General features: G+C 38.5%; 1 protein-coding gene across 2 annotated transcripts; it reads right to left on the minus strand.

Annotated features, from left to right (window-relative positions):
- Positions 1-1,107: 1,107 nt before the first annotated feature.
- On the minus strand, positions 1,108-12,059 carry ALG10 (ALG10 alpha-1,2-glucosyltransferase). 2 transcript variants are annotated; one of them, XM_010595791.3, is made up of 4 exons: positions 11,703-12,059; positions 10,003-10,200; positions 9,755-9,799; positions 8,367-8,471 (listed from the first exon to the last, which is right to left on the minus strand). In XM_010595791.3, the coding sequence occupies exons 1-3, from the start codon at positions 11,883-11,885 to the stop codon at positions 9,776-9,778; spliced, it is 405 nt and encodes a 134-aa protein (XP_010594093.1). In that variant the 5' UTR covers positions 11,886-12,059; the 3' UTR covers positions 8,367-8,471; positions 9,755-9,775. The 2 variants fall into 2 exon arrangements, with proteins under 2 accessions (XP_064140465.1, XP_010594093.1); XM_064284395.1 differs by lacking the exon at positions 9,755-9,799 and having other exon boundaries at positions 1,108-8,471; positions 11,703-12,034.
- Between the last annotated feature and the right edge of the window lie 2,344 nt (positions 12,060-14,403).

A 14,403-nucleotide genomic window follows, 5' to 3' on the forward strand; every position in this document is an offset into this window, starting at 1 on the left:
GAGCAGAGTATTCTTCAGTTTCCAAGTGTTTGATTTCTTTTCCCTGCTTTTCCTGTTATTGATTTCCACTTTTATGGCCTTATGATCAGAGAAGATGCTTTGTAATGTTTCAATGTTTTGGATTCTGCTAAGGCTTGCTTTATGACATAATATGTAGTCTATTTTAGAGAATGTTCCATGTGCACTGGAAAAGAAAGTATAGTTGGTTGCTGTTGGGTGGAGTGTTCTGTATTATGTCTACAACGCCAAGTTGCTTAATTTTGGCATTTAGATCTTCCGTGTCTTTATTGAGCTTCTTTCGGGATGTCCTGTCCTTCACCAAACGTGGTGTGTTGAATTCTCCTATTACTGTGGAGCTGTCTATCTCACTTTTCAATGGTGATAGAGTTTGTTTTATGTATCTTACAGCCCTGTCATTGGGTGCATAAATATTTAATACGGTTGTATCTTCTTGGTGTATTGTCCCTTTAATCACTTATCATTTAATCATTCCTTATCCTTTCTGATGGATTTTACTTTAAAGTCTATTTTGTCAGAAATTAATATTGCCACTCCTGCTCTTTTTTGATTGTTGTTTGCTTGATATATTTTTTTCCAGCCTTTGAGTTTTAGTTTGTTCATGTCTCTAAGTCTAAGGTGTGTCTCTTGTAGGCAGCATATAGATGGATCTTGTTTTTTAATCCATTCTGCCTCTCTTTGTCTCTTTATTGGTGCATTTAGTCCATTTACATTCAGGGTAATTATGGATAGGTATGAATTTAGTGCTATCATTTTGATGTCTTTTTTTGTATTGACAGTTTCTTTTTTCCACTTGATTTTATGTGCTGAGTAGATTTTCTTTATATATTGCTCTTTTCTCATATTTGTTGTTGTTGATCTTGTTTCTGCTGAGTCAGTATTTTTTCCTTGCATTTTATTTTGATGAGTAGGATAGTTTGTCTCCTTTGTGGTTACCTTATTATTTACCCCTATTTTTCTAAATTTAAAACTAACTTTTGTTTCTTTGTATCACCGTATCGCTCTCTCCATATGGAAGGTATATGATTACATTTCTTAGTCCCTCTTTATTATTTTAATGTCGTCTCCTTTTATATAATAACATTGCCATTACCCTGTGTTGGGCTTTTTTTTTTTTATAATCTTGCTTTTTGTTTTTTTTTGGATTTCCCCGTCTGGGTTGACTTCCGGTTGCTCCGCACAGTGTTCTAGTCTTGAACCTGATATTATTGATTTTCTAACCAAAGAACTCCCTTTAGTATTTCTTGTAGTTTTGGTTTGGTTTTTACGAATTCCCTAAACTTGTGTTTATCTGGAAATGTCTTAATTTCACCTTCATATTTAAGAGACAGTTTTGATGGATATGTTTCTTGGCAGGCAATTTTTTTCCTTCAATTTTTTAAAAATATGTCATCCCACTGCCTTCTTGACTGCATGGTTTCTGCCAAGTAGTCCGAGCTTATTCTTATTGGCTCTCCTTTGTAGGTGACTTTTCTTTTACCTCTCGCTGCTCTTATAATTGTCTCCTTATCTTTGGTTTTGGCAAGCTTGGTTATAATATGTCTTCGTGACTTTAAGATCTACCTTATGTGGAGTTCAATGAGCATCTTGGATAGATATCTCCTCATCTTTCACAATATCAGGGAAGTTTTCTGCCAACAAATCTTCAACAAGTTTCTCTGTATTTTCTGTTTTCCCTCCCTGTTCTGGTACTCCAAACACTTATAGGTTATTTCTCTTGATAGAGTCCCACATGATTCTTAAGGTTTCTTCATTTTTTTTGAATTCTTTTTTCTGATTTTTCTTCAAATATATTAGTGCCAAGTGATTTACCTTTGAGTTCAGAAATTCTAGCTTCTAAATGCTCAATTCTGCTCTTTCTATTGAGCTAATTCTGTAATTTTATTGTTAATCTTCTGAATTTCTGATTGCTGTCTATGGATTTTTCCAGCTTATTAAACTTTTCATTATGTTCCTGAATAATCTAATTTCTTCAGTTGCTTTATCTGTGTGTTTCTTGGGTTGTTCTGCGTATTGCCTCATTTCCTTCCTGTATATTAAACTTTTGTATTCTGGCTCCGGTAATCCCAGGAATGCACCTTCATCTAGAAGATCCCTGGATTCTTTGTTTTGAGAGCCTGTTGAGGCGATTGTGGTCTGTTTACGTGACTTGATATTGACTGTTGTCTCCAAGCCATCTATAAGTTATTGTATTAGTTTATGCTTTCTTACTGTCATAGCAACGTGCTTTGTTTTGTTTTGGTATACCCGTATAGGTTGCTTGAGTGAGCTAGCTTGGTTATTTTTGCCTTTGGAGCTCTGGTGTCCTGTCCCCAGCTGGCTAGAACTGTTACCAGGTATATCGGTCTACGAGTCCATTCAGTTTTCTTGTATGAATTCAGCTCAGGTTTCCAGGTAGCTGATATCAAGTATGTGGTACAGACTCTGTCCTACAGTCTTAGAGGGGCAGGGGTGATTGGCGTATATACCGGCATCTGATTGCAGCACGGGGTCACGCTCTGAACAAGGCAGGGGGCTGAGAACCAACCCCCAAGTGTCTCTGAGGAAAATGCGTCCCCGTTTCCTGGAACGTGCTGGTGGGTGGGTTCTGCAGATGGACCATGGGCACCCAAAGTTTTTGGTTGTAAGGACTGGGAGGTACCTGTTATCTTTGGTCCCCTGTTGCAGGCTGCTGGGTGACCTGAGTGGAGCTACCAGTCCTTAGGTCCCTATTGCGGGAAGGTGAGGACCTTGTTTAACAGGCAAACCAATGTCAAACATCAAACACCCACCTCTCCACTGCGCAGCTGAAATGATTGGAGTTTGCCAACAAGAGCCTATTCTCCCGAAACAGGCCCACACAGGTCCATGCAGGAGCAAAAGTGCTCAAGGTCCACGGATGGTGTATGCCTGGACAAGAGCCGCTTCTGTCCTAAGCTCCCCTGGTTAACGGAGCTAGCAAATTATCTTTTCCCCCCAGGTGCACATTTTTTCCTTCCCCAAGGTCGGGAGGATGGCTCTAGGTGCTCACCAGAGTCTATCTCAGGCCCAGGGATTCAGCCACTGTAGCCGGCTCGGGGGTGGGGGGGCGGTAAAATATACGCAAGTACTTAGCTTTTGCCAGGAGTACCGTTCTCCTCAGGTTCTGGAGGTGTGAGTGGGCTGCGTGGCTGCTTCTCCCTGAGGAAACTGTGGCTAAACGCTAGTACCAGCCCACCGCCGCCACTGCCACAGCTCCAGGAATGGTGCCTGACAGCTCCCCGTGATTCAGGTCTGGTAACTTCTCTCCACTTCTGAACAGCCTCTTCCTCCCCCTGACCCTCAGTTCATTGTCTAAGCTTGCCTTTGATGCTCAGGGCTCCCAGCTTGTCACAAATATACTCATTTCACTTGTTTTTTCGGGTCTTTGTTGTAAAGAGGGCTTGACGGAAGTGTCTGTCTATTCCGCCATCTTGGCTCCACCTCTCTGTTTCATTTTTAATGAAATTATAATTGCTTCAAAGATAGTACACGCTTCTATAGACTAACAGACATGACTTTATTCCTTCGTATTAATATATATTTTACTTAAAAGTGAGTCCAAAATAACAGTCCACTATTGAGGGTGTGTAAATAAAAACTGAGGATCTCCCCTCTTCAGACAATTATAAAGAAAATGTCAAGCCAAGGGGTAGTTAAGTATGTATTAGAAACACTGTTAAGTCTTTACATTAAGCTATTTCTATTTCTTTATGACAGATGAAGTGCATTCTAGAAATAACTTTAAAAAGAGAAAAAAAAGGCCAAGTGGCTAAAATAATTTCTTTTGTCAAAATGGCATGGTATGTTTAAACTCAGGAACACTGCTATAAATGATCTCTGGGTATCCACTAAGAGAAAATGAATAATATGTGCCAAAACACTGGAACCTTACTAATGTCACATAAATATTCTATATCTGTGGAATTTCACATAGGGTACAGTCAGTTCAAAAAGATTTATTACTGGATCTAAAATAAATTATGGACTAAATCTTTTTATAATACTCTTTAAAATAATCCTTACATACTTCAGTACCAATAACTGCAAAACTCCACAGGCATTCAACCATGTCAATACTTTTTAAAAAAATAATCAGCTTTTAATCAAATTTATTCAATGTCTTTAAAAATTCATGTCAAAAATATCCATATGGCAACTTGTGACAAATGATCAAAACACAAACCTAACTTAGGATGTTTCTAAAAGCAAAGCTCTGAAGAGCAAGGGATGACTGGCCCTCCCAGTCTTCTCAAGTGGAATGACTACACTAGGATGAGTTTGGTACAGGATCTTGAACAACTAAAGGCAAAATGATCTGGTATGCTAAGATATCTCAGTTAGTTTATTTTTACATAATCATTTCATTTATTACATATCTTGGAAAAAATCACTGGCAAATGGCTATCTTCTAAATGCCTAAGAAAATGTAACTGAAACATTTATCTTAAAAGTACTGATAAACATCCCTATTTTAAAATAAGAATTAGTGGAAAAAAAAAAAAAGCACCTTTTAATTCATGGCATTCTTTTCTAAAATGCCAAATATTGTATCTTATGTACCTCATGGAAAACATGCAAGATTAATATACCTTCCTCCAAATTCAGATTTGCTCCAAAACATCTCTTAAAATAGGAGACTTAACACCTAAAAATGAATTGAACAGTGATCTCCTGAAAAAAGCAGTCTTCTTCAATGTATGAGGTAGAATGGTTTCCTCATCTTTGCCACAGTAGATCAGAATAAAAAAGTTTTTTTCTCTCAGAAACATTTCTAAACACACACACACACAAACCAAACCCGCAGCTATTTATCGAGTCAACTCCGACTCATAGCGACACTACAGGACCAAGTAAAAATGCCCCATACGGTTTCTAAGGAGCATCTGGTAGATTCAAACTGCCAACCTTTTGGTTAGCAGCCATAGCTCATAACCACTATGCCACCAGGGTTTAATAATATCAGACAAGAGAGCTCTTCTTCCTAAATTACACTATTTTTTTTTTTTTTTCAATTTTGACTTCCTGGGGCAAGATCTCCATTACGATAAATTCACAGTAAAAGCATAATGAATTGAGAACACTTTCTTGACCAATTAAAAAAAAAAAAAAACTCTGGGTAAAATACACATATATTCTACAATCATTGTTACAACTAATGAATCAAATAACTACTCTATTTCCTAAGTGTTGAACAGAGAACAACAAAAACTACTCTGTATTCGTTACCCCTAACAATTTCCTATGTGCAAACGCAGAATGCTTTTCAAATCCACTTACTCTTTAAAGCCCAGAGAAAACATCACCCAACAGTGAGGATAAAGTAACTTCTTCACAATTAGAGCCAACTCTAATAAAAGTTTAGAAATGTATAACTAAATTAAAAATGAATTACATCCACAGTTTTGAGTTTACACGTCAAAGTTAACATGTTCAAATAATACTTTCCTGTATTGGAACAACAACCCCGTTTATGGACTCAAAATAATAAACACAGGATCCCAAAACCAACACAAAGAATCCTACCCAAGAAGTTGTTCCCTAATCTATAAAATGTTACTAGATTAGATGATGTCTAAACTTCCTTCCAATTTTTTTTTTTAATAATAGAACCAAAACCAGTTACCTTGAGGTTTACAATTTATATGATCTAAGAAGTCATTTTTTAAACCTCTCAGTAAAGATACAGTTTTACCTGAAAGATCTCAGCAAAGAAATTACCTCCTACAAATCTTACAAGGTTTATCCTAAACTTGCCTTTGGTAACTGTAGTGGGTTGAATAGTGTCTCACGAAAAGATACGTCTACCTGTGAATGTGGCTTTAAGGGTGTTTGCAGATATAATTAAGAATCTCAAGATGAGATTATACTGGATTAGGATGGGCCCTATATCTAATGACACTATCCTTATAAGAGATAGAAAAGATAGACACAGAAACCCAGAAGGGCCATGTGAAAACAGAGGCAGAGATAGCAGTGATATGTCTACAAGCCAAGGAAAGCAATGGCTTGCCAACAGCCACCAGAAGCTAGGAGAGAGAGGCACAGAATGGATTTCTTCCTCAGAGCCTCCAGAAGGAACCAACCCTTGCTTTTGGACTTCTATCCTCCGGTACTATGACAAAGTAAATTTGTTGTTTTAAGATACCACATTTGTCCCAATTTGTTTCAACAGCCCTAGAAAACCTATATAGTAATGTATTTCAGCATCAGCAACATAGTTTAGCCTAACAATTGTGAGGATGGCGCAGAACCGGGCAGTGTTTCGTTCTGTTGTACATAGGATTGGTATGAGTTGGAACCGACTCAAGGGCACCTAATGACAACAACATAATTTATCTTATGATATATCTTATGATATATTTCATACTAAAAATTAGTGAAAGAGCTTCACCATGGCCAGATTCCAAACAATTACCAACAACTCGATTCCCACATAAACATATATGAGCCTCTAATTTATAACATTTACTATCTATGCGAGTCTATTCTGCCTTATGATTAACACTCTAAATATTTAGAAAAATGCAGAACTGAAATTCCTAAAAAAGTCCAGACTTACCAGACTGATACAGACTAGAGGAAACTCCAAGACTATCACCTAAGATACCCTTTGAATTCCGAGCTGAAGCCACTCCCAAAGGTCATCTTTCATCCAAATAGATTGGCTTATAAAATAAACAATATAACCCATAAGTACTGTGCCCCCTTACATTATCAGCTGTAAGAGACCAAACGGTTGATACTTAACCTAAAGCAAAGATGAGAAGGTAAGGAGGGGCATGGAAGCTAAATTAATGAAAACAGAACAAACAGAATTGAAATAATGAGAATGCTGACACGTTGTAAAAAATATAATCAACGTCAGGGAATAATCTGTGTAAAAATTGTTAAATGGGAATCCAATTTGCTATGGAAGTTTCACCTAGAACAGGATATTTAAAAAAAAAAAAAACTACATGTATTTATTGAAATGTTAATCAATATTTCAATCAAGAATATTACTGATTATTTGTAAATATTTTTTAAATAATTTGTCACCTATTGCTGTCTGGACAGAATAAGTTCTAGTACTAAGAAGCATGCTCAGTTTCCTTAAACTTGTATATATAAAAAGTTTCCAAGTTTTTTAGCGGCCAGCAGTAGCAGAAAGATATAATTGTAACAATTTTATTTTCCCATCATTATTCAGGTTTTTTGAGCACATCTTAAAATTTTTCCAGTTCTTTCACTTAACTTCCTTGGATTTGTTACATATGCTTAACACACAGGTAAAAAATCTGATCTGAGGCTCACTATTGTGCCCTAAAGAAATTCCATAATTCCTACCTGTTCAGTTGTTCATTGTGGAAATAATCCAAATATTAAGTCTGTTTTTAGAGTTCAAAATATCCCTGATATTACCACATAAATCTCTGAATGTCTTGACTATTTGGCCACTGAAAAGTCTTGTTCAGGAAGATATAAAAAGTTAGGAAATTAACCACTGCATAGCAACCCAGTTCATAAACAAGTTTGGATGTGGGTGGCAGAGGTATGTTAAGTCTATAAATAACATAAGGTAAAATAAAGTAACGAAATTCCAGCAATTTCTGAGGAACAGTAACCATAAACAAGCATATGAAAAACATTAAATTCCAGAAAATTGATTTTGATTTCAATGACTCAGCTATACTCCAACCAGCAAATATATAGACCGGAACTAACAAGTATTTCACAATTTCGTATCTCTGAAAAACCCTTTTCCACACATAGAATGTATAATGTCTATTGTCTGCTAGTAAGTATTTATGAGCATAAGTGAATTTCCAAACTAAAAATAAGGAGACTAAGGTAATCGCTAAAAACTGAATTCTACGTTTCCACACTACGGAAAGAAAAGTCTTAATTTTGCTAAGAGAGAGTAAGTGAGGAAAAGAAAAAAAGAGGGTAAAAGAGAAAAAGTAGAATAGCTGAGGAAAATGGAGACAGGCTTCATGACTACTCCGATCACCAATAACAATTCCACCATTAACTACTACAAAAGCACAAAACACAAAAACTAGGAAAATATAGGGCCAAGTTAAAAGTATAAGCATACCCAAGTTCTTAAAGGACATGGAATAAGCAAAAAGAAATTGAAGAATTTTCCTAAATTCTGAAAAGGGTCCTTTGATAGAGGGAAGCCTCTCTTCCTTCTTCTTTTGTAACTCAGTTTTCCAAGCTTCAGTTAATTTTTGTGCAATGACATTTCCTGCACAGAAGACAGCCCAGATGATATTTGTTTGACGAAACATGAAGCCACAAAATCCAAGCAAGGCTGAAGTTTTATGATTCCCATAAAGACACATCAAATAGGCAAAAAGAGTAAAAAACATAGATCCTGCTTCTGTATAATAAAGGAAATTAAAAAAATAGAGTGTGGGAAATACTGCTAGTGTTAATGTTGACAAAATTCTCTGGATACTTGAGGCAGCCTAGGAGGCAGAAAAAAAAACACAGTTAAAATTACATTCATGATAAAGAAAATATGCTATTTCTGCTTTACAAATGAAGAGATTAAAAAAACAAAAGACTACTTGAATCATATTTAAATAAAACTTTAATATTAATCTTATCCTGGCTTTGCGAAAACAGCAATATACATTTATAACAGCACTTCCTGGTAGCTTTTTAGTTACATCTATCAGTTTGGAAGCCACTACAACAATACATGTGTGTGCCAAAGCATTTCTGGCCTAAAACATAGTGAATCACTAAACAAATAGTTCAGGAATCACTGTGTGCAAGGCACTGAACAAAGTTCTGGGGCGGATATGAGGATGAACAGGACACGGTGCAGGTGGTTCCCATTCTGTAAGCTTAAGTCTCAGCACTTTGAATAAGCATTCACTCAACCATTACCATCAATTTCATTTAGGGCTATCCCTTCCAAACTTTTCTACTGGAGAGAATATAAATATGCACATAGCATTTATACTTCCATGCCCAATGATCTGCTTATTTCATGATGAAATTACAGGGATTTTCCTGAAAATAATGAGTTCACTCTAAAGTTAAATAACTTCTTTAGCCTTTCTGACAGACTATTTCAGAATTTGAAAGTGTTGTTATCTCCTTGTTGTCATTATTAAGCCTTGAGTTGCATCCTCTACTTAATCTAAATTACCATATCAGAATATGCCATTCCCTTGATTAAAATTAGTGGCTCCCCATCACTTATAAGATCCAAAGTCCTCTCCAGACATATAAGGATATTCATGATTTTGCCCCTCCCTACTTCTCCAGCCTCACATCTCTGAACTTCACAAATCCTACAATTCTAATCAACAATTCCCTGCATTTTGTTGCTCAACATCTTTGTATCTTTTTATGTTATTTCTCCTGCCGGGATTCCCTTGCTGCTCTATAGCCCTATCCATTCATTAAGATTCAACTCAAGTACCATCTTCTCTGTTAAGCCTCACCCAATACCACTCACTCCCCTCCCGTGCAATCAGCTGAAGATATGAGCTCCACAAGGAAAACATTGTGCCTCATTTATCTTTCTAGTCCCTGTGCCTAGCACATAATTAGCTGCATAAACATATACTAAACTTGTTTGATTCACTAACAAATACTTCCTTCAGATTTTACAAATAAATAAAAAAACCAAACCCGTTGCCATCGAGTCAATTCCGACTCATAGCGACCCAACAGAACAGAGTAGAACTTCCCCATAGGATTTCCAAGGAGCGGATGGTGGATTTGAACGGCTGACCTTTGGTTAGCAGCCAAGCTCTTAACCACTGCCCCACCAGGGTTCCTACAAATAAATAAGAATTCTTAAAGTATATAAATACAAATTTCTTCTAAAACAGAGGGCGGCGAGAACTTGCTTTATCATTATAAAATATATACAATTACTAAGTATTAAAGACTTTTTTCACTAAATCTCATAAAACCAATTCATCTTAATTGTGGACTCAACTGTACATAAACTTGCAGCACATTATTTTGAAAACATACCTTGTTTCTAGGTTGTACCTTTCGGAAAAGCAAATAGAGTAAATAGAAGTTGCCAACACTGAAGAGGAGATTAACAAATCTGAGCATTCCAATGGAGCAGACTACATGTTCAGACCATCCAAAGATCCAATGGGCAGGTTTGACCACTCCAACTGACACCAGGTATAAGCCAGGCAATGTAGTAATCATGGGATCCCACTTAAAAATGAAAGGATGGCGGTGAAATAAAAGCAAGAGAAAATAACTACAGGACTACAAACACAAATATGTCAAGCTCAAATTGTCATTAACAACAATCAGGCATTTTAAGAAGTTACTCTATGACACAGACAAGTCCTTGGAAGATCAGACACCTCCTCTAAGGAAAAGTCTTGCTTGGTTTTTGCCCCTACACTTAGTTTGTGATTCTTAAGGTATCAGCAACCAGTGGGAAACGGTAACTTAAAATCAGTTTGCATCATCCAAGACTTACTCTGTGGAGAGTCTGTATTTTAATAACTACAAGTAAATGCTGCAGTTTTAAAAAACATGGATACATTGGTTAGAACACTGATGAGGCTTCTAGATAAAGATGTTATCAACCACAGGTTCCATTAATAACAGCTAACACATACTGAGCCAGGAACTGTGCAAAACGCTCTGTATTTAATCTTGCACCAACCCATGTAGACTAGTACTGTCATTATACAAACGAATAACCTGAAACTCAGAAAATTTTCAAGGTCTCATAACTAGTAAATAAGAGGGTCAAGATTTAAAATCACATCTTTCTCTTGACTACCCGTTGTGGTCAAAGGGGATTCCGACTCATAGCAAACCTGACTACAGACTTCCTATTACTAACCACTACCATGTGTTGCCTTACTAGAAGAGGAGGGAAAATATACCTACTTTATTTTTATGGCTATAGTTCCGAACCTAGTTGGCCCACAAGCAGTGTGTAACTGTGTAGTAAAGCATATGTTTAAAACGATGCCACTTCATTGGTTGACAGTTTATCCAGTTAACAGCAAGTTTCTAAAAACAACTAGGAATGTAATTAGCAACCTGTCATCTCTTGGTGGCTGAAGATCCCCTACCGTGCCTCACCCAAACCCAAGAACACACAATAAGGTGCTAGACAGATGAACTACAGGGAGATTTTCTGATATTTCCTAAACCAAAAAAACCAAACCCGTTGCCGTCGAGTCAATTCCAACTTATACCAACCCTATAGAACTGCCCCATAGAGATATTTCCTAGGAGCAGCCTAATGCCTCCAACTCTGGCAATAAAACGCCAAAAAAAACAAAAAGACATTGCAGTAGATTCCGATTCATTGCGACCCTATAGGACAGAGTAGAACTGCCCCACAGAGTTTCCACCGAGCGCCTGGTGGATTCCAACCGCCGACCTTTTGGTTAGCAGCCATACCACTAAGCCAGCAGGGTTTGATATCCTGTTATCAAGAAGAGGCACAGAGACTCAGTGCCCCATTAGTTACTCTCCTCGATCATTCCTTCCCAGGAGGCAGATCTGTTCATTCATTCAACAAACATTCCCTACATCTCAGAGGCGGGAACAAAAGATTATCCCCACCCTTCATGTTTCCAGACTGGGAGGTGGGGCGGGACGAGTTAAGGATAAGGATGGATGACAACGCTGGGTACAGATCTGCCTCGCTGACCTGCCGTGGGGTGGGGACAGGTTGGTGATCCCACCTGTGAGAGGGAGAAGCGGCCCTCACAGTAGCGCTGCGCCTGTGGCAGGTGGAAGATCTCATCCATGTACGGCTCTCGCAGAGCGCGGCTGAAGGCGGAGAAGAGGAGGCAAGATAATAAAAAGGTACAACTTAGGGCAGCCGAAAAGTAGTAACCCTCCAGCTGCGCCATTCCTGCTGCCATGGCTACGGCCCATAAACCAACTCGTGGAAAATCTGCGCCGGGTTCCCGGGCTTGGAAACTCGAGTTTGAAACTCAGGATCGAAATAAGCGCGTAAGGAGGGACCGGACAAACCGGACTAAGAACAGCCGGAAGGCAAAGAATGCTGGGAGAGGGCGGACCCTGAGCTTCCGGAGAAATAGGATCGTTGTTTCCGGAGTGACGAGTTTAGGTAACTGACCGGGCTGCTGCGCCGTCAATCACGTTGCCCCGGGCGCACACAGTGGTTAGTGCCTCAGGGAGAGGCGGGTCTCTTGCTCGAGCGTTGCGCTGCCGTAAGCATTGAAATGAAAGCAGATTCTTAAGCCGCAGGACAGTCTGCTTTTTTCCTGTTCATTCCCACGCCTTACCAGAAGGTGGCGGTATTGCCCCACTTTTGCAATCAAACTCCACATTTGTTTGCAGTTTTTTTTCCCCGCCAGTTATTTCTCTTTTCTCCCAAGTGATCTGAATTACTAATCCTCTAAATTCCAGGACATTTGATTTCCTCAACTTTGGGGACTAGAAGTAAAGAAATTAATTTTCAGATTAAGACATGAAGGACTGGAGATATCTACTGCTAAATGAACTTCATCGGGTGGAGGATTTTTTAGGTTAAAAGCGACTCCTTCAAAATGTCAATACTCTCGAATACGATTTAATTGAATTGGCATTCACAGTCACTCCGACAGCCAGATGACAGTACTCTATGGTTGTTGGAGAAAGCAGGTATTTTAGAATTTGAGATGTTTTAAGGGGGGGGGGAAGTGTGTTCTGTGCCTGTAACCTTTGGTTGTTCTCTCTCTATTGGAGTGTATTTTCAGAGCCAGCCTTCCAGTATAATTGACTGGGTCCATGTTCTAGCTTTCCTGCTAAGTCATAAGCATAAGCATCTTAATGAATTACACTGTGTATCACCTGTGTTTGCAGTCCCCGAGGTGGATTTCATATAGTAGGGACTTAAATCTGTAGATTTTTATAGGCTGTGCAGATTTTACACAGTTCCTGTAATGGGGGAGGAGGACAGGCAGGATGTGAGAGAATGTATTTGAAAATACTGAAGATAAGTTATGTCTTGTATGGAATTGCTGGGCTGTGGAGACCACAGTCTCGGGGAACATCTAGCTCAATTGGCATAACATAGCTTTTAAAGAAAATGTTCTATATTCTACTTTGGTGAGCAACGTCTGGGGTCTTCGAAGCCTGTGAGCGGCCATCTAGGATACTCCACTGGCCTCACTCCTTTGGAAGCAAGGAAGAATGAAGAAAACTAAACAAACGAGGGAAAGATTAGTCCAAAGGATTAATGGCCCATATCTACAATGGCCGCCACCAGACTGAGTCCAGTATAACTAGATGGTGCGTGGCTACCACCACCGACTGCTCTGACAGAGATCAGGATAGAGGGTCCTGGACAGAGCTGGAGAAAAATGTAGAACAAAATTCCAACTCAAAAAGAAAGACCAGGCTTGCTGGCCTGACAGAGACTGGAGAAACCCCAAAAGTATGGCCCCTGGACACACTTTCAGTTCAGTAATGAAGTCATTCCTGAGGTTCACCCTTCAGCTAAAGATTGAACTGGCCCATAAAGCAAAAGGAGACTAAAGGGGCACACCAGCCCAGTGGCAAGGACTAGAAGGCAGGAGGTAACAGGAAAGCTGGTAATAGGGAACCCAAGATTGAGAAGGGAGAGTGTTGATAAGTCATTGTTAGCAATGTCATAAAACAATACATGTACTAACCATTTAATGAGAAACTAGTTTGTTTTGTAAACCTTCACCTAAAGTACTATTTAAAAAAAATTATGCTTGTAATTTTGACTAGAGCATAGTTGGCAATGTTCTCCGGAAAATGATCTCTCAGGTAACCTCAGTTGAGTTAGCTTTGGCTTGAATAACATCAGAAAGATTTCAGGATTTGTTCATGGTCACAAACCTCAGGGTTCTCAGTTCAGCTCTTCATCTGGAAGAGGAATTACTTCAGCTAATTCATTCTCTACTAATTTTGGCAAATTTCTCTAAGTTTATTGCCTCCCTATTCAGTCTCTGCATTTCATCATTGATAAAACGAGTATGGAATGAAGCTGGGGTGGGGATGGGAACATATTTAAACCACTGCAATAAAATAATATCAGGATCCCACTCTGATGTGATGATCAACTTCATTTTTTCCATAATCTCCCACTTTGTATGGCCTTGGTGATACAAACAATGCCAGAGGTCAGAGCATGATAGAATTTTGCAAGACCGATGACTTATTCATTGAGAATACCTTTTTTTAAACAACGTAAACAGCGACTGTAAGTGTTTACCTCACCAGGCGGTAAAACACAGGAATCAAATTGACCACATCTGTGGAAGAAGCTAATGGAGAAGCTCAATATCAGAACAAGGTTAGGGGCCAACTGCAGAACAGACCATCAATTGCTTATGTATAAGTTCACGCTGAATCTTAAGAAAATTAAAACAAGTCCCTGAGAGCTAAAGTATGAACCTGAGTATA

This window comes from Loxodonta africana, chromosome 4 (genome assembly GCF_030014295.1).
Source record: "Loxodonta africana isolate mLoxAfr1 chromosome 4, mLoxAfr1.hap2, whole genome shotgun sequence".
In the NCBI taxonomy this organism is placed as follows: domain Eukaryota; kingdom Metazoa; phylum Chordata; class Mammalia; order Proboscidea; family Elephantidae; genus Loxodonta; species Loxodonta africana.

What these genes read in the sequence shown, in the direction of transcription:
- ALG10 (XM_064284395.1), bottom strand. Translation starts at nt 11,885, where the DNA reads ATGGCAGCAGGAATGGCGCAGCTGGAGGGTTACTACTTTTCGGCTGCC. An exon ending in GCCGCTTCTCCCTCTCACAG is followed by an intron (nt 10,201 to 11,702) that starts GTGGGATCACCA and finishes TTCATTTTTAAG; the next exon opens with TGGGATCCCATGATTACTAC. An exon ending in AGGTACAACCTAGAAACAAG is followed by an intron (nt 8,472 to 10,002) that starts GTATGTTTTCAA and finishes TCTGCCTCCTAG; the next exon opens with GCTGCCTCAAGTATCCAGAG.